The sequence below is a fragment of the Myotis yumanensis genome, unplaced genomic scaffold, assembly GCF_028538775.1.
Source record: "Myotis yumanensis isolate MYYU_CA2020_CCGP unplaced genomic scaffold, mMyoYum1.0.hap1 SCAF_13, whole genome shotgun sequence".
In the NCBI taxonomy this organism is placed as follows: Eukaryota; Metazoa; Chordata; class Mammalia; order Chiroptera; family Vespertilionidae; genus Myotis; species Myotis yumanensis.
This window is the reverse complement of record NW_027223764.1, coordinates 19,383,600-19,402,906: the sequence shown is the minus strand read 5'-3', so window position 1 is coordinate 19,402,906 and position 19,307 is coordinate 19,383,600. Positions and strand designations below refer to the sequence as shown.

The window sequence follows — 19,307 nt, the reverse complement described above, 5'->3', positions numbered from 1 at the left end:
CCTCGTCTTTCCTGTCGCCTCTTCTATGCTCTTCCTTGTTTCACTGTCCTAAGTATATTTTTGCTGCCATCGTGGACCCAACACCCTTTGGCTCAGGGCCTGCTGTGTAGCCCTTCCCTTTGGATATCCCCATCCTCCAACCCCCTTTCCTTAAATTCAGTTTCCTTTACCGTCTGAGAAGGCTATTTAGCTTGCCCTCACATCACCGACTTTACAACAGGCTTTACTCATGGGCTGGGTGTGGGGTTGGGAGCAAGAGAGGGATTGAAAATAACTACCAAAATTTTGGACCTGAGCATCTGGAAGAATAGAGTGGGTTTTTACTAACATAAAGCATATCAAACAGTTTAATCTTTTCCAGCCTGATAGTTGAGAGATAATATCAAATGTAGTCCCCCCTCCCCCCCACAGACACACGTTTGATTGTGAAAATTGTCAAACATACAAAAAGTTGAAAGACTAAGTACTCATTTCATATTGATTTAATAAAAGATATTAGCTCAAATAGTTGGATGTCCAGACATAAAATGAAATGCAGGTTTGGTTTGACTCAGTGGCTTAACCATGCATGTCATTAAGAATCTAGGGAGTGGAAGGTGGGGAGAGAGAGGGAATTGCTCCCTCATACACTCTCTAAGAAAAGCAAATAAACTTTTTATTTGCCCTAGTAAATGTCTCTTTGCCCTGGCCAGTTTGGCTCAGTGGATAGAGTGTCAGCCTGTGGACTGAAGGGTCCCGGGTTCAATTCCAATCAGGTGCATGTACCTGATTTGCAGGCTCCAGGGCGAGTGCAGGAGGCAACCAATCAATGTTTCTCTCACATTGATATTTCTCTCTGTCTTTCCCTCTCTCTGGGAATCAATGGAAAAATAACCTCGGGTGAGGATTAAAAAATAAAAATGATGCTGAAAAAACGAAACAGATAAATAATAAAATAATTTTTTAATTGTCTATCTGGAATTGAGCTACATGCCCACTCCTAAAAAAAATTGTGTCCAAGGGATGGAATTTTGCCTCATATGTTAGGCCTGGCTTACATGTTCCCCTCCTAGAATCAGGGGTGGAGTCAGAATCCTCAAATGCACAAGGTACCTTCCTCACACCCAAATAAAATTAGAATGGATACCCAGAGAAGGGGATCAATAGCTTTCTCCTCATGCCTGGCTCCCAAGTACTGGGAGCATTTTAGACAGAGTTTGCAATACTGCACCCTGCCTCCCCTGCTGGTACCCCTAAAGTACAGCCTTTCACTTCTCTGAATGACTATTGATTTCCTGTGATTGTCAAGCATTTCTTTTTTTTAAAAAAATATTTTATTGATTTTTCACAGAGAGGAAGGGAGAGGGATAGAGAGTTAGAAACATCAATGAGAGAGAAACATTGATCAGCTGCCTCCTGCACACTCCCTACTGGGTATGTGCCCACAACCAAGGTACATGCCCTTGACCAGAATCGAACCTGGGACTCTTGCGTCTGCAGGCCGACGCTCTATCCACTGAGTCAAACTGGTTAGGGCTCAAGCATTTCTTATTGTACTAAATATAAGGGCTAATTTAAATTTAAACTCTCTTTTTTTCAATTTTTCAATTATCCTACTTGTTAATTCACCTCCCACAGTTGCCATCTTTTTGCACTGCTATGCCTTCATTCCTCAAAATACTCTAACACATAGCTGTAGTGTTATCAGCTTTTATTAAAGTTTGGGGGTCATGGAAAGGATTATACCATAACACAGAACTCAAAATTGAACCCTAGATGTCTACACTATTATTTGAAATTTCTTTGACCACATCGTCTTAGGGACTGTGGTGATTTTAAAATGTCTACATAGTGTTTGATACTCCTCCCTTCAAAAGGTAGAGCCTAAATGCCTTCCCCTTAAATGTTGGCTGGGAGTTAGTGACTTGCTTTTAATAAATAATATGTGGCAGAAGTGAAGATATGTGACTTTTTATTTCCATTGAGGCATTTTATTTGCACATATGGATTACACCCCTAGAAAAGGAATCCCAGGATTTTCCCTCCTGTGTGTTTTTGTCTTTTTCGTGGTCCATGATGCCCACCCAGGTTGTCAGTACAATGAAACCAAACTGATGGAAAGGGAATGGGTTATTTTGTCATTTTTCTAGATCTTTAAGTTGTACATCAAATCTGGGCCTGGTCACTCCACAGTCGTTTAACTGGCTTATGTGACGTTCACCATTCTCCCAGCTCTGTGATCATCTATGACTTCAAATTCACCAGTGTAGCCATGCTTCACCATCACAGTTAGAAAACGGACAATGATTTTGGAGCATGGCCTAGTAAGAACCTGGTACTATTTGCCTCTCTTTCCACATTGTTGATGCCCTTGAGAGCATCAGCCCGGACTTCCACATGCACCGTTATGGTGGCACGGAAAGATGGCAAAAGATTGATATGTGACTTCTGAGGCTAATTCAGAAAAAGCATAGAGCTTCCACCTAGTTTCTCTCTCTCTCTCTCTCTCTCTCTCTCTCTCTCTCTCTCTCTCTCTCTCTCTCTCTCCTCCTTCTCTCCCCCCTCCCTCAGATTGCTCTGGGAGAAGCCAGTTGTCTTGTCATAAAGACCTCAAGCATCCCTGGGAGAATTCCATATAAAAAGGAACTGAGGCCTCCCACCTACACCCAGCATCTACTTGCCAGCCATACAATATGCCATCTTAGAAGTAAATCTTTGAGTCCCAGTTAAGACTTCATATGACTATAAACCCCAGCTGACATCGATTGCAATCTTATGAGAGAGTTTGAGCCAGCTGTTCCCAAATTCCTGACCCATGATAACTGTGAGAGACAATAATGCTTGTTGTTTTGGGCCACCAAGTTTTGGGGTAATTTGTTATGCAACTATAGACAAATAATACAGGGACTCTCTCGTAGGCCCTTCTCTTTAGTTCTGTTTGCCACTACCTTGCATGGGTCCCTTCTCTTTTCTTTCATCTCTTTCTTTTTTCCTTACCAGAGCTGCCCAAACCCAGTATCTAGAGGGAATGCTCAAAATTCCTGTACGTAGTTCATTATGCAGAGTAAGTTATCTTGGTCTAAACCTCTCCCATTTAGGCTAAGCCCAGGGTATCCCACTTTCTCTGACCAAATATATTCATTGAGTTCTAAAACCTACATATTCTGTCTTCCTACGAGGTCAACTGATAGCAGGTCCACTCAAACAGCTGCCAGCTTTTAAAATAATTAGTCTTGCCCTAAAGAAGTATACATGGCACTAGCCGGTTTGGCTTAGTGGCTAGAGCAGTGGTTCTCAACCTTGGCTGCACATTAGAATCACCTGGGAATCTTTTTAAATCCTGATTTCTGGGCCCCATCCTCCAGAAATTCTGTTTCTTTGTTATGGGGTGAGGCCACAACATTAGTAACAAAGAAACAGAATTTCCGGAGGATGAGGCCCAGAAATCAGGATTTTAAAAAAATTGCCAGGTGATTGTAATGTGCAGCCAAGGTTGAGAACCACTGGGCTAGAGCATCAGCCTGTAAACTGAAGGGTCCCAGGTTCTATTCCAGTCAAGGGCACATGCCCAGGTTGTGGGCTCTATCCCCAGTAGGGGGCATGCAGGAGGCAGCTGATCAATGATTCTCATCATTGATGTTTATATCTCTCTCTCTCCTTCTTCCTTCCTCTCTGAAATCAATAAAAATATTCTTTTCTAAAAAGTATACATGAGCAAAGGAGAAGCACCTGAGGTGACTGGGGGAGCTCACAGAATAGGTGATATCTGAGCTGAGTTTTTAAGGCTCAGTATGATCAGTACGAGTTCATTTGGTAGAGAAATGTGAAAGTCATTTTTATGCAGAAGTAACAGCAATTATAAAGGCTTAGAGATGAAAAGGGCATAATTCTGAGAACTATAAATATGGCAGGGTTGTGGGTAAGAATATTTATTGGGGTGCTTGGAAGATATTGGGAGCTAGATCATATTAGGCATTGTAAATCACATGTATTAGTTAGGAGTCAACAGGTAAGAATCCCCCCGATTCATGTGACTTAAAAATAAGAACAATAATGAATTTAGCATCTCAATGTGTCCATACATAGGGCTGCTCCCACATTGGTTAACTAACCAGCTTTTATGATGTTATCAAGGACCCAAGTTTTTCCTGTTACTTCCAGGCCTGTCCCCCCAACATAGCTGTAAACTTTTTATTGACTTATACTCTTCTTAGGATAGAGAAAACTTTTCAAGAAATGTCTTCTTCCCTCCTCTCATTCCTTCCAACAGCTGACTCCCCTTCAGCGTCATTGGTTAGAACTGCGTCAGATGTCCAGGTTCAATATTTGGTGACAGAATGGGCCATCATGATTGACTTAGACCAACCATAGTTTATTCCCTGGGGGTGGGGTTGGAGTCTAACTTTCTTTAATCACATAACCAAGTATAGTATTGTAGTTACTGAAATGAAATTGGGATTCTGTTAACAAGGTGAAAGAGAGATTGTTGGCTTTTTGGGTAGGCAGTCAGCGGAATCTGCCACAACATGCCAAAGGAATTTGGACTATATCCCATTGGGATGGGGAAAACATGGAAAGATTTTAAAATAGGAAGTAATACAATTATATTTCACTAGTGTATCAGAATGGAGGGATACTCAGAAGGAGCATGGATCTGGAGGCAGGGCCACAAGTTAGCAGGCTTCATCGAAAGATATTGGAGAGGATTTTAGACATTTTAATTAGGAACACCTAGACACTAATTGGATAGAATGATGAAAGGGAGTAGATGAAAGAGATTCTAGAATGACTTGCAAATTTGTGCTTGGGTGAATCATAGGGTATTTAATCAAAGTTGGTTAAATATGAACAGAGGAGGTTTGAGTAGATAAGATAGGTGAGAGTAAAGAGACAATGAGCTTGGTCTTCGATAATGAGGTGACTTCAAGACATTTGAAGATAGAAGATAGATGAGTAAACTTGGAAGGAAGAGTGAAGACCACATTACTTAAGAGATTATGGCAGGATGGAGTGTGGAATGAAAGATAATTGATTAGAGAAATAAAGCAATGCAGACAACTGGCACCAAGTGTGGGACTGGTTTGGCTGATTTTGCTCAGGACTGGGTAGAGTCAAGAACTTCCTGAGAAAACTGCAAATGTAATTGTAGACAAGCCTTTAAAAAGCAGTTAAAAACGTGTTTTGAAATATGGATTTCTGTAATTTGTTTCAACATGTTGACTTGACTTACGGCAAATGAGATGGAGAAATTATCTCAACGCTTTTTTTTTTTTCCTTTCTAACTGGAAACCTCAGAACTCAGCTCAGTGAGCTGTTAATCAGATAAACATTGCAGGTTTTTGTAGACTCATGCTTTACAAATGCCTGAGGGCATATGGACTTATTGAAGGAAGTACTGTCCAAACCAGTCAGACAAAGAAAAGGAGAAAGAGTTGGGATTAAAATGCAGGTTTGGCCCTGGCCGATTTGGCTCAGTGGATAGAGTGTCGGCCTGGGGACCAAAGGCTCCTCCTCCGCCCAGACCCTGGTTCTGGCACGTGCAGAAGGCAACCAATCCATGCGTTTCTCTCACATAGATGTATCTCTCTGTCTTTTCCTCTCTCTTCCACTCTCTCTAAAAGATCAATAGGAAAATATCCTTAGGTGAAGATTAACAAAAAATTAAAAATAAATAAATACTTAAAATGCAGGTTTGTTTTCTGTTTTATAATAGTAGATGTGAATGTAAATTAGAAGCTGCTTCAATGCAACTTCAAGTTCTAAGTTAATATAGTTCATAAACCATATGAATTAAGTACTGTTTAAAGCATAAATAGAAATTCTGTTTCCATTCAAAAACACTAGAGTTGGTGGAATACTAGAGTTTGAAATGTACATAAATTAGATTTAGAACTGCACAGTTGGAAGGCAACTTCAATAATAATAAAAAGAATCCAAAACATTTGTTGAGTTTTTTTCCATGTCTATCTTGTTCCAGGCACTGAACTGGGCTCTAGAATAAAAAAAATACCTGATATTTATATAATTTTGTGGTTAATCTTAACTTTATACAACTATTTTACTCAATGTGGTTTCAGGGGGTCCAGATAAACTATAATACTTGAAAAAGAATAGGGATTGAGGGACAGAAAAGAACACTGAAACTGAGAATCAAGGGAGAAAGGTAAGTTAGGAAGCCAATTAGGTTGGGAGGGTAATAGAGGGGAAAAAAACAATACAGTTGATCCTTGAACAACAAGGGATTTTCAACCCTGTGCAGTTGAAAATTCGCATATAACTTTTGACTCCCTCAAAACTTACCTACTAATAGCTTACTGTTGACCAGAAGCCTTACAGATAACATAAATAGTCCATTAACACATTTTTATATGTGTATTATATACTGTATTCTTACAGTAAACTAGCTAGAGGAAAGAAAATGTTACTTAACAAACTATAAGGAAAATACATTTATAGCACTGTATATATTTATTGAAAAAAAAATCCATGTATAAGTGGACCTGTGTAGGTCAAATCCATGTTGTTCAAGGGCCAACTATAATCATGATACTGAATATACAAACTGGACAACTGCCAGACTATACTAGTATATCACAATTAGAACTCTGACCCACAACCTCTACTGCAATCAGCCCGGAACTGTTGACTGATCAATGACTGTCTGCTTCCCTATTTTTTGCCCCTCCCCCTCCAACTCAGGAGCAATTAGAGAAAGCCAAATATGGTCCTCCCCCCCCCTCCCCCCCCCCCCCCCGCCCCCGCCGCCATCCCCCTCCCAACACCGTTACATAAGGTGCCCTGCTTCTGGTTAGTCTCCCTCCGGCTTCCTCATGCTAATACTCTCAAGTCAGAGCATACATGAAACCTAAACCCCCACCCTCATTTTTCTTTTATTTTTAGCTTCCTACTCCCCTGACACCCTTTGAGTCTCTGCCAGACACAAATGATGGTGGCTGACTGCCTTGTTATAGCAGACATGGAATAAATAGCCTCTTTTTGTTCTCATTTGGGTTGTCTTCATTTAATTCCAGTTATTCGTTCATTATATATCGTATATTAAGTGTATTTTATGTGCCAGGCAGTGCCCAACATTGAAGTGGAAGCACACACTCCCTGCCCTCAAGGATATTCTGTCCATTTGGATATATATATATATATATATATATATAATTTTACAGAGAGGAAGGGAGAGGGATAGAGAGTCAGAAACATAGATAAGAGAAACATTGACCAGCTGCCTCCTGCACACCCGCTACTGGGGATGTGCCCGCAACCAAGGTACATGCCCTTGACCGGAATCGAACCTGGGACCCTTCAGTCTGCAGGCCGCTCTATCCACTGAGCCAAACCAGTTAGGGCAGACACATACATATAATTGCAATTCCGTGTAGTAAGCGAAACAATAGGCATATATAAACGGGGTGTAGGTCAAGTAAGGCTTTTACAAGAGGTGAGGCTAGCTGGCCTGCTAAATGTCAGGGAAGGACATTCAAGGCAGCTCTAGGGGTGGGGAGGCAGAAGGAGCAATACCCGAGAGGGCAGACCCCACAGAGGTGCTGCCGGAGCCCATTAAGGGAGGTAAGGAGCAGTGAAGATGATGCACGGGCGGGCCGTGGACGGCCATGCCTGTGCCACGTTCGTAAGGACTTGGACTTCATCCTTTCCGAGCGGCTCCCTCCTGGAAATGAAACAGCTGTGTAAACAAGAAAGAAAAACCGCATTAAGGAAACATTACGTTTTGGCTCATGTCTGGCACACAGCAGACAATCAATTAATGTTGAATGAATGGGCATAAGCGCCTCGGTGTAGACGTCCTTGTCCCCAGTTGATATGTTTTTCTCGCGGGACAAAACAACGCAGCCAAGGCATCCGTTTGGGAGGCTATAGGACAGGTTTGAGGTGGAAGAACTGCCATTCTGCCGGGCAGGGTTGGTGGACACAAAACCTCCAATAGGTTGTGGGCAAGGGATGCACTACTGTCGCAGACACCCCGAGAGCCACCCACCCACCGAGGCCGCTCTGTCCTGGGAGCAGCCGCGGAGAAAGCAGCCGGCGGACACTTTCCGCCGCTCAGAAAGCGGAGTGAGCCGAGTGTCCGGGTGCCGCCCGCACCGCTCACCTGTGCGCCCTCCGCCGGCCCCTCCGGGCGGAGCCGCGGCACGACACCCTTCCGGATTGGACGCACTCGGAATCCTGGGGCGGGCGTTAGAGGCCGAACTCTCTTGGGGATTGGCTATTCCGATGGACGGACGTGCGGCCCACGGAGCTGGTTCGCCGGTGGCTCTGGCTGGGCGGAGGGCGGGTCCCTTTCCGTGGGTCCCCTGTCAGTCATTGGCTCCCTGCGGTTTCCTTGGGGACGTGGCGCCGCCGCTGTCGCAGGCCTCCTTCCGGCTGGGCTGGAGACCGTGGGCATTCGCCCGGGACCGCGAGGAGAGGTGCTGGAGGAGCGGCGGGCCCCTGGACCCGTGAGTGTGAGTGCTGGAGGGCGGCGGGGCCGAGGGGAACGGGAAGCGAGGCGGAAACCCCCACCCCGCCACCCGGGGGCTGCCGGTTCCTCCAGGACCCCGCTGGCCTCGAGCACGTCCCCGCTCCCAGGGAGCCGGGGAGCGTCCGCCGGGCCCCAGAACCCGAGCGGACGTGTCTGGAATGGGAGCTCGGGGAGTGGGTGGGCGCCTGGCCTCCTCCTGGAGGTCTGGTCTCGCGGGCACAGCTGGAGGTAAGCCTGAAACCCACCCAACTCTTCCCAGGCTGCAGGCTTAGGAGATGCCTGGGACAAGGAGACCACCTTCTCCGGGCAAAAGGAAAAGGAGGTGACAGGCGTTGGGACCACTGAGGGGAACCCATGGCTAGGTAAGGCTGCTCACTTCCTTCTCAGCTGAGCTCGGTGCGGGGTGGCCGCAGGTTGAGGGGTCCTGGGAGGTTGTTAACAGTGAAGCTCGTCCTGGGTCTGCATCTGGACTTTGCATCGGGACACATGGTTGCAAAGATCAAAGTTTCATTCTTTTGAAGGCAGATACAATAGTTTCCAGCCCCTAACCCTCGGCCCAGGTCAGTGCTTGCTCAGCTCAGAAAGGGTTAGACTGTAATATTCTTTCAGATTTCCATTTGAGTGAAACTAGGTTAAAAAAAGATTTTTATTTTGTAATGAACCTTGAAAACAGACTGAGGTCCTTTTGAATCAATATAGAAAATGAACTTCACAGTTGAATACACTTGTCCAACCATTGTAATAATACTCTGAAGCGTTCAGAAAAGATTATTGTGGATCTGTGGATATGAGACAGTTGTCAAACAGAGTAAGCGGGGAAAGATGCAGAACAGTATATAAGGTGTAAAACAAAACAAAATGGAGATGCATACACACACACACACACACACACACACACACGGATATGTTACCATATATAATATGTATCTATGCTTGTGTATACATAGAATATCCCTGGAAAAATACATAGAAACTGGGTAGTAATGGTTGCCTCTGAGAGGGAAATGGTTGGATTAGGGCAAAAGACTCACTTTCCATTATATATATATATATATATATATATATATATATATATTTAAATTGTTTGATTTTTTTTACTGTGTGCATGTATTACCTATTAAAATATTTTTTAATCAGTGGAATACATTTCCTGACTACCCAATTTTTTGACAGCATTCTTGGTGGGAATGTCATAGTGCTCTGATTCTTCAACGTTATGAAGTTGCTCAGGGAGACGCGATCTTTTCATTAAAATAAGATTAATTCTTTGAATTGCACCCCAAAGTGCAGACTTGGAAAAAGATCAGATACAGCTTTTCTGACTTATATGGTAGAAGCACCATGAACCATATAGGTCCTTTTCTAAAATTTGAGACTTGAAGAACATTTAAGTTTCTGGTGGCATGAATTTTTGCATTTATTCGGAAGGGCTTTAATCCAGTTTAAAAACTATATTTTAGTACTCAGTTGTAGAGACTTTTCTTACTCATGTTTGTCTCATTTCAGGATCAGTTTTTCCTACCTCTGCCCAGCCTCCTGGTACTTTACTGTGCCCACAGTGAGCCCATTTCCCCGTCAGCGGGTAGCATTCCTAGGACTCTTCTTCATATCCTGCCTCCTTCTACTTATGTTAATCATGGACTTTCGACATTGGGGTGCTTCATTACCACGAGATAGGCAATATGAAAGGTGAGTCAGCTTTAGATCACTTTCCTCAGCTTTGCATTGAAGTCATAAATATTTTGATAAGCTGTTTAACACATTACTACCTTTGACCCTTTTGGGGAAAACTGTACTTTTGTTAGTAAAATTGCATGACACTTATTGCATAACAATCTTGACAATCTTCAGTTTTGATTCAGGAATGATGATGCTGTGTTTTAACCTTGTAAGGCATCTTTCCTATTTTCCTGTTTTTGTGGGCTAACTTGTTAGTGCATAAATGTTTACGATTGTTATGTACTCTTGATGCATTGACCCTTTTTATTATTATTGAATGACTCTCTTTATCCTTGATTATATTCTTTGCTATGAAATCTACTGGTCTGGTATTAATATTCTTAAGCTTTCTTTTGATTAGTGTTAGTGTGACAGGTGCTTTTCCATCCTTTTGGTTTTAGCCTATTCCAGTTTTTATACTTAAAGTGGGCTTCTTGAAGCAGCATTTAGCTGAGTTTTGCTTTTTATCCTATCTGACAGGGTCTGCTTTTTGTTTGGGGTGTTTAAGCCATTTACATTTAATGTGATTATCAATTATGTTTAAGTTTGAATCTATCTTGCTATTTCTTTTCTGCTTGTCATATCTGTTCTATGTTTGTTTTCCCTCTTTTTCTCCCTTCTTTTGACTTGAGTATGTATTATTCCATTTTGTCTCTCTTTTTAAAATTTATTTTTATTGTTGACAGTATTACAGATGTCCCTCATTTTCCCTCCTACGCCCTTTCCACCCACACCTGCCCCACTCCAGGCCTTCACCACACTATTGTCTGTGTCCATGGGCTCTGCATATAATGTTTTGTCTCTTGTTGGCTTATTACTATAACTCTGTTTTTACTTTTTTAGTGATTACTTTAGGATTTCATCTTGATAGTATACATTTTTAACTTATCATGGTCTACCTTCAAGTAATATACCACTTTACACATATTGTAAGAATCTGCCCTTTTGACCTTGCCCTTTGTGCTATTGTTGCCATATGTTTTACTTCATATAAGTGCCACCATATATTGTTTTTATTTTTATTATAAATATTCAAGGTGACTCTAATGTGCAGCTGGAGTTGAGAACCATTGTTCTAAAGTAGTGATTTTCAACTGGTGTGCTGCAAGAATTTTCTTTTTTTAATCCTCATCTGTGGATATGTTTTCATTGATTTTTAGATAGAGAGGAAGGGAGAGAGAGAGAAACATTGATCTGTTACCTCCCTTACGTACTCGAACTGGGATGGTACCTGCAACCTGGGTATGTGCCCTGACTGGGAATCAAGCTCTTCAGTGCCTGGGACAGTGCTCCAACCAACTGAGCCACACCTACTCGGGCACTGTAAGAATTTTTAAGGGCACTGGCCTCTTTTCCCTTAGATTGTTAAAATGAAAAAAATGACAATAGCCAACACAACAATAGCTGTCCAGTGCAGCGGTTCTCAACCTCTGGGTCGCGATCTCTTTGGAGGTCGAACGACCCTTTCGCAGGGGTCGCCTAAGACCATCGGAAAACACATATATAATTACATATTTTTTTGTGATTAATCACTATGCTTTCATTATGTTCAATTTGTAACAATGAAAATACATCCTGCATATCAGATATTTACATGACGATTCATAACAGTAGCAAAATTACAGTTATGAAGTAGCAACGAAAATAATTTTATGGTTGGGGGTCACCACAACATGAGGAACTGTATTAAAGGGTCGCGGCATTAGGAAGGTTGAGAACCACTGGTCTAGTGTGAATGAATCAAAATTATACCTATTTTTTGTCACATTGGCAAAAAATATAATATATGAACCAGGTGGTTACGGTTTTATTCCCAGGCAGGGCACTTGCCTGTGTTGCGGCTCAATCCCCAATAGGGGGCAGTCTCATCATTGATGTTTCTATTTCTCTCTCTCCCTTCCCTTGTTCTCTGAAATCAATAAAAAAATTTAAAAAAATCTTTATAATTTTCCTTCCAGAATTCCTTTTTTTTTTTTTTTTTTATGGCAGCAGCTACTGCTTAAGCACAAGTGACCTCTAGCTGGTGATAAAATCATTAAGCAAATAACTAGGAATTGATGGCAACACATATCACTTTAGTTCAACAGCTTATAAAAAAATTTTAAGCTAATGTTCGTCGTGGTTGTGATTTTTTTATTACATACATATAGTTTTATTTTTTCCTACTTAAAATGTTCCTAATTTACACAATGAATTATATATATGTGTGTATATATGTATATATACACGTATATACGAAAGGCTAATATGCAAAGTGTCCCCTCGGGGGTTTGACCGGGAGACCGGGAGTTCGCTCACTCGCTATGACATGAGCTGACCACCAGGAGGCGGTATGGAATGAAGGAAGGCCCCTGCCCTGCCAGGAGCTGGAAGGCCCTGATTGGCCCTGATCGCTGGCCAGGACTTGGGACCCTACCCATGCATGAATTTCATGCACTGGGCCTTTAGAGTGTGTGTGTGTGTGTGTGTGTGTGTGTGTGTGTGTGTGTTTCAGAGAGGAAGGGGGAGAGAGAGAAAGAGAGAGGGAGAGAGAGAGAGAAACATCAATGATGAGAGAGAATCATTGATTGGCTGCCTCCTGCATGCCCCCTACTGGGGATAGAGCCTGCAACCTGGGCATGTGCCCTTGACCAGAATCGAACCTGGGACTCTTCAGTCCACAGGCCGACACTCTGTCCACTGAGTCATACCAGCTAGGGCTATATCAGTATTTGTGATATTCCACAAAGAGTGAATAGCAGGTCCTCAAGTAACATTGTTTTGTTCAATGTTGATGAGGAAAAAAAACAATTGATTCCTGGCTGGGGCCACTGTGTGTAGTTTGCATGTCCTGCCCATGTCTGTGTGGGTTTTCTCTGGGTGCTTTGGTTTCCTCCCACATCCCGAAGATGTGCACATGAGGTGGATTGGATGTCTAAGAAACCTTTGGAGCAGCGGTTGCCAACCGGTGGTCCGCGGACCACTGGTGGTCCGTGAGGTCCGAAAGGTTGGCGACCGCTGGTCTAAATGGTCCCAGTCTGAGTGAGTGTGGGTGTGTGTGACTGTACCCTCGGTGGAAGGTCCAAGTGGGCTCCCGTCTTGTGCCCTCAGCTGCTGGGTGGACTCAAGCCACCTGGGACCCTGAACTGGAATCAGCAGGTTAGAGCATGATTATCTTACTTGTTTTTATTAATCTTTCTTAAATATATGTATAGCTTACATTTATTTCAGTGTTTAATATTAGAAGTGTTTTGGGTCTTTTTTTAGAAGTTGGTGATGTTTTGGTGGCCAGAAACAATAGGAGCTTAACTCTTGTTTATATCAATTAGCCTATGGTACAACTGATTTTGCTACATATTCTTTTACTTAAAGTCATCCAAGTTTCCAAGAACCTATCGATGATGTTAAGTGAGGACTGACTGTACTTACTGGTGCCTTCATGGGAGCAAGTTTGGAAAACCTTGACCAAGAAAATATGCCCATAAGAACACTGAATTCATTCTATGGTCTTGATAAATGGTGCATTGCTTTAATTAGAAATTATAATCTCTGTTACACATTGCATCTTTGTACGTATTTTAATATGTATGAAAGTAGCTAATGTTTAAAAAAATCTTAATTTATTTTCATATTGAAAAAATGTTTTAATTCAAAAAATTTCAGCCATTCATGGAACTTATCACTTCTGGGTGATAACATCCCAGAACTTTATAAGCCTGTGTGTGGGTTTCCCCCTCAGTAGTTTCAAAACTGAGGAGTTGCATTTTTTTTCTTCATTATGTGCCCACCCTCAGTGCTTCTGAAAGGAGAAAGGAGGAGTTTGCATTAGAACTAGAAGTTAGGGAAAAGTAAATGTAGAAGAGAGTAATGGGATGTCAGTAAGGATGGAATCCAGAGCTGTTTTTTTTTATTAACAAATGTTTTTTTTTTTTAGAGCAGTTTTAGGTTCCCAGCTAAATTGAGCCTTCCTAAGGAGTTTCAATTCTGCTTAAAGCAAGTCAAAAGAGGCATTATTTTTGGTTAGAAGAAAATTTACTAACTTTAGGATATTCAGATAAGTTGTGTTCTTATGTACAATAGAACAATTCAGAGATTAAAGGCACTTATTCGCATTTATTTATTTATTCTCTTACTGGTCCGTTGTAGTATTTATAAGCAGAGCTTTAACATATGAATGTTTCTGGCTGCCCTGATTAAATCTTGTTGGGAGATAAAGAGTAACCTTACAAGATGCCTTCCTGGGCGTGTATTACTAGCATCCGTCATGCACAGCTACTTTGGCTATAATGTTATTATATTTGGTTCTGATCCTTGAACAGAATTGAAGAGTATGTGACATTCAGCAAAGAGCTGGTTGCCCCATGCTGATGAGGGCCACTTTGACTGACCTTTGGCGCATTACTGAGTTCTATTTGAACTCTAGGAGTGGTATAATTAGTTTTGATTTTTGTAAGCTAGGTATTGGTTTGGTCAGTTAGTGCTCTAATGCTGTTAATGTTTTCAGGCTAATGGAAGTGAAAAGCCACTGTCTTCCAATTCTACCTTGGGTGATGTATATGTGGGTAGCTTTCTTTTCATTGATTCAGCAGTGACCAGAGGGAAATCATGCTTCTCAGACAGAGAGAAAATACGTGTGTGAGGGGGAGAAGGGTAAGTGTGTGATGGTCAGTCAGATCTCTGGGAAGGTGGATGTGAGGGATTCCAAGGCTTTTAGAACTTTTCTCTTGGGCTTTAGTTCCCCTTCAGGAATTAACTTAGTGCAGCATCAGCAAAGCAGGAGGGTCCACCATTGCAAGTAACTGACCATGATGACTAAGTCCAGGACTGCAGATCCCAAAAAGGACCAGCCATCCATCCACCCATGTCAGGAGCCTAGCCAGAGGAAGACCTTCAGGTGCTTGATAAGTGTAAGAAGCCTTATAGGTCATAAGATGCCAGAGTTCCATAAAGAGGTGATAGTACTTCCCAGAAAGGAAAATTGTTCTTCAGCTACTTATTTGTATGCAAGATGAGAAAAATGGAGGTTTTCTATTGCCTGAAGCATTGATCAAAGACTCAAATGGGAAGTGTAATTTTAAAATTACACTGGTCCTCTGGTCCTATCTTTCTTCCTTGTGTTCTAGTATCAGTGGAAATTTTTCTGCATACAGGTAGACTCCTAAGGGAAGAGAAAGAAAAGCTGAATTGCACCCAAATTAGAGCTTAAAGTTGTTTATCTTGACAGGAACCAAAGAAGATGACAGGATGCTTTGGGAAGCCATTGAAACTTTCTAAAAAGGAGACCAATTGATTTTGAGTATAGCGATACAAAGACATCAGGAGTTAGTAACAAAGCAATAGCTCTATATCATGAGCTCTAGGACAAGACTAATCAGCATTGATTGATACATATCAGAGAAATGCAAGAGACACTGTGATAATATCAAGGTGCTGCGTATAAGATAACTACTCTTGAGAAACTGATAGCCGAAATGGAGAAGTAGAGCAAACATATGTGAAAGAAGTCTTAGGGGTTCATACTGCAATACAAGTTCTCAAGGGGAATAATGACACTCCACGTTTTACAACAGAAGATGGAGGCCTTTTCAGATCATGTGGCTACTACGAGAATCAGCCACTGTGGAATGGAGGCTTCTTAAGAACGGGGAAGCTTATGTCAAGAAGAGGAAGGGGGATGAACAGGTAGAGAAGCAGATGGATGTTAGGACAGAAAAAAAGAGGTCACATTAGAGCATTGGTGCTCAAAGTGTTTACTAACCCTTCAAGTCTCTGAGACAAAATTATGCATGGGTAAAAGTCATTCAAAGTGCTGGATAACCAATGGATTTTAATGTTCTGGAGTATAAAACGTTTCTAGATAAGGTTTTAGATTCCTCATTGCAGCTAACTTAATGGTCGGTTGCAAAATAGCAGCCAGGAGCAACAAGGGCTGCTATGATAGGAAATGAATTACCTTGCCTGTTTTCTATCTGTGGTATCTTTCGAGGTCAGTATTTGCAAGAATTCTGTAATAAACCCAGACCTCTGCCCAGCCTTCATGTGATCGATGTGAGCTGTTCCGAGTTTATTGGTAGATCGTGAGCCCAGTTCAGCCCAGTAATTTGATTAGCCTGGGAAAGAATGTGGTGAAATGGAATCTTTAGGACTATGAACTTTCCAGTGTGTAACAGATTTTTACCACCTGTTTCATTTCCCATAACTTGCTCTCATATCAAATCCAGAGAAAAGTTCTACCTGACCCTATACTATACAACATTATATTGAAGCTTAACTGTATCTTCTTCTCTTTCTCTTTTTTTTTTTTTTGTTAATCCTCACCTGAGGATTTTTCCATTGATTTTTAGGGAGAGTGGAAGAGAGAGAGGGAGTGACAGAGAGAAACATTGATGTGAAAGATATCAATTGGTTGCCTCCTGTATGAGCCTGATCAGGGCTCGACCCAGGGAAGAGCCTGCAACTAAGGTACCCTTGACCAGAATTGAACCAGGGACCCTTTGGTCCACAGGCCGATGCTCTATGCCAGCCGTGGGCAAACTACGGCCCGCGGGCCGGATCCGGCCCGTTTGAAATGAATAAAACTAAAAAAAAAAAAAGACCGTACCCTTTTATGTAATGATGTTTACTTTGAATTTATATTAGTTCACACAAACACTCCATCCATGCTTTTGTTCTGGCCTTCCGGTTCAGTTTAAGAACCCATTGTGGTCCTCGAGTCAAAAAGTTGGCCCACCCCTGCTCTATGCTCTATCCACTGAGCAAACCGGCTAGGGCTCTTCTCTTTTTAAAAAAATGCATTTTGCATTGTAGAATAGGAAAGGTACTCAGCTCTACTTTTTTGGTTTTAGAATGGTTTTCTACATGCTCTTCTTTTTTAATCCTCACCCAAGGATATTTTTTAAAAATTTATTTTTAGAGAGAGAGGAAGGGAGAGAGAGAGAAAGGGAGAGAGGAAGAGACATTGATGTAAAAGAGAAATATTGATCAGTTGCCTCTTGTGTGTGCCAGGACTGGGTTCGAACCCACAACCCAGATATGTGCCCTGACCAGGAGTCGAACCGGCAACCTTTCAGTGTATGGTATGACACCCAACCAATTGAGCAACACCAGCCAGGGGTACATGTTCTGTTTTAACAACTTTTCTTTTTTTGTCCAAAGTAAGGATTTGTGGTCTATATAGCAATATGAAATCACCGGTAAACACAGTCTAGATTGTTCTGAGCGGCATGACACGTGGCTTAGTGTTCTGATCATAGGTGGATTTACTACAAAGCTGATACCTACACTTCTATGAAGCTACTTATACCTCCATTTTTAAGGTTCCTCATTTGCATACGCCCCTTTTGTATTTGTAATGTTGAATCTTTTTTTTTTAAAGATGCCCATTCAAATTTAAAAGGCTTCCGAGACAAATTTTTTTTTTTAATATATTCCATTGATATTTTTATAGAGAGGAAGGGAGAAGGATAGAGAGTCAGAAACATCGATGGGAGAGAAACATCGATCAGCTGCCTCCTGCACACCTCCCACTGGGGATGTGCCTGCAACCAAGGTACATGTCCTTGACTGGAATCAAACCTGGGACCTTTCAGTCTGCAGGCTGACGCTCTATCCACTGAGCCAAACCAGTTAGGGCCCAAGACAAAATTTTAATCTACCACACAGTATATATTCTTAGCACCAAGAATAGTAATCCTTTACTGACTAATAAGCTAAAAACCATTCTCATGGGGCTCCTTTTCAAGTGAAACTTTTTTTTTTTCCCCTGTCAGTTCAAGTGAAACTTTTGAGGAGGCAGCAATATTTGTCCTTTTCAGACCCTCAGGCTCTAAGGGAACTTCATATTTTTTAGCCTCAGTGCTCATAAGTATTCACCAACTCTTAACCGTCTTTTCTTTATGGATTTTGTAGCCCCTTGCTCCAGAGTCTTCTGTTCTTTGCTCTCTCAGTGTTATCATGTGATAAGAGCAGTGGCGGCAGCAGCGCAGCACTGTGCTAACTGCTCCCCATGCCTGCCTCTCTGAGGGTGGAGACTCCCCTGTCCGCATTTTGCAGACAAGGAGACAGTCTGAGAGAAGTCATTAACTTGCTGAGGTCACGCAGCATGGCCAGTGCTGTCGCTGAGACTCAAACCTGGGTGTTGCTGGTAATATCTCTTACTGGTTTCATCTTCCTGCTCTCACTCAGATGTCTTGGGATGAGAATCTAAGAAAATCTCAACACAAAGTACCGTCTTAGGGCCTAGAAGCTTTTATTGTTTTACAGTGTAATGTTTTATTTTTAATCTGGGTGTTAGGCACACAGGCATTGTTTTCTTCTTCTTTTATATCCTTTATTTTATGAACATTCTTTTTATAGCTACAAAACGTTTAAGAGATTGTAGAAAAGAACAATTATTATTTTTATGAAATACATTTTTTTATTCATGTAATTGCGGCAATTTATTTATTTATTTTTTAATTGTAGCAATTTAAAATGCAAAGCAAAAAGTCCCATAAAAAAAATTACCACCCTGTCCTGGCTAGTGTAGCTCAGTTGATTGGGCGTTGTCCCAGGCACCAAAAGTTTGCTGGTTCAATTCCCGGTCAGGGCACATGCCTGGGTTGTACGCTCAATCCCTGGTACTGGGTGTGCAGGAGGCAGCCAATTGATGTTTTCTCTCACATTGATCTCTCTCTCTCTTTCTCTCTCTCTCTCTCTCTCTCTCTCTCTCTCTCTCTCTCTTCTCCCTTTTCCTTCCTCTCTCTCTAAAAGTAAATAAAAATCAAAATCAGAAAACACATGTCATGTCAAGTGATACATCATCTATAGTGTTTTTATGTTTATATATAGGAAGGATAGAAATTATTAGAATTATTTTAGTTATTTTGTGTGTCTAACAAACCGCCACAAAAGTGAGTAGCTTATAACAACAAAAACCAGGTATTTACCTGGGCCTAGGAGCTCTTTAATGCTCTGTAGAGCTTGCCACAACCAGTTTCAGAACTGCCCCCAAACATGGAGGAGTCTTTTAGTTATCTAACTTCATTGGTCTCTAGGCAAACAGATCAGCAGTTGCCTTGTATACATCAGGACATATGGACAGTATTGCTTCACTCCTTTGTTAGGACCCATAGCCCTATGTACCTGGCATATGTAGATGTTT

At 41.8% G+C, this 19,307-nt stretch overlaps 1 protein-coding gene and 1 pseudogene across 1 annotated transcript in view; one reads left to right on the top strand and one right to left on the bottom strand.

The window, feature by feature from the left end:
* Positions 1-1,995: 1,995 nt before the first annotated feature.
* On the bottom strand, positions 1,996-7,726 carry LOC139022177 (small ribosomal subunit protein uS8 pseudogene; annotated as a pseudogene).
* A 649-nt stretch (positions 7,727-8,375) lies between these two features.
* The window catches only part of ENTPD7 (ectonucleoside triphosphate diphosphohydrolase 7), a 29,952-nt gene continuing 19,020 nt past the window's right edge, over positions 8,376-19,307 (top strand). The window contains exons 1-3 of the mRNA XM_070432540.1: positions 8,376-8,450; positions 8,727-8,829; positions 9,974-10,156. Of these exons, the coding sequence (XP_070288641.1) occupies positions 8,822-8,829; positions 9,974-10,156 (191 nt within the window). The 5' untranslated portion in view covers positions 8,376-8,450; positions 8,727-8,821. The remainder of the gene's footprint in view (positions 8,451-8,726; positions 8,830-9,973; positions 10,157-19,307) is intronic.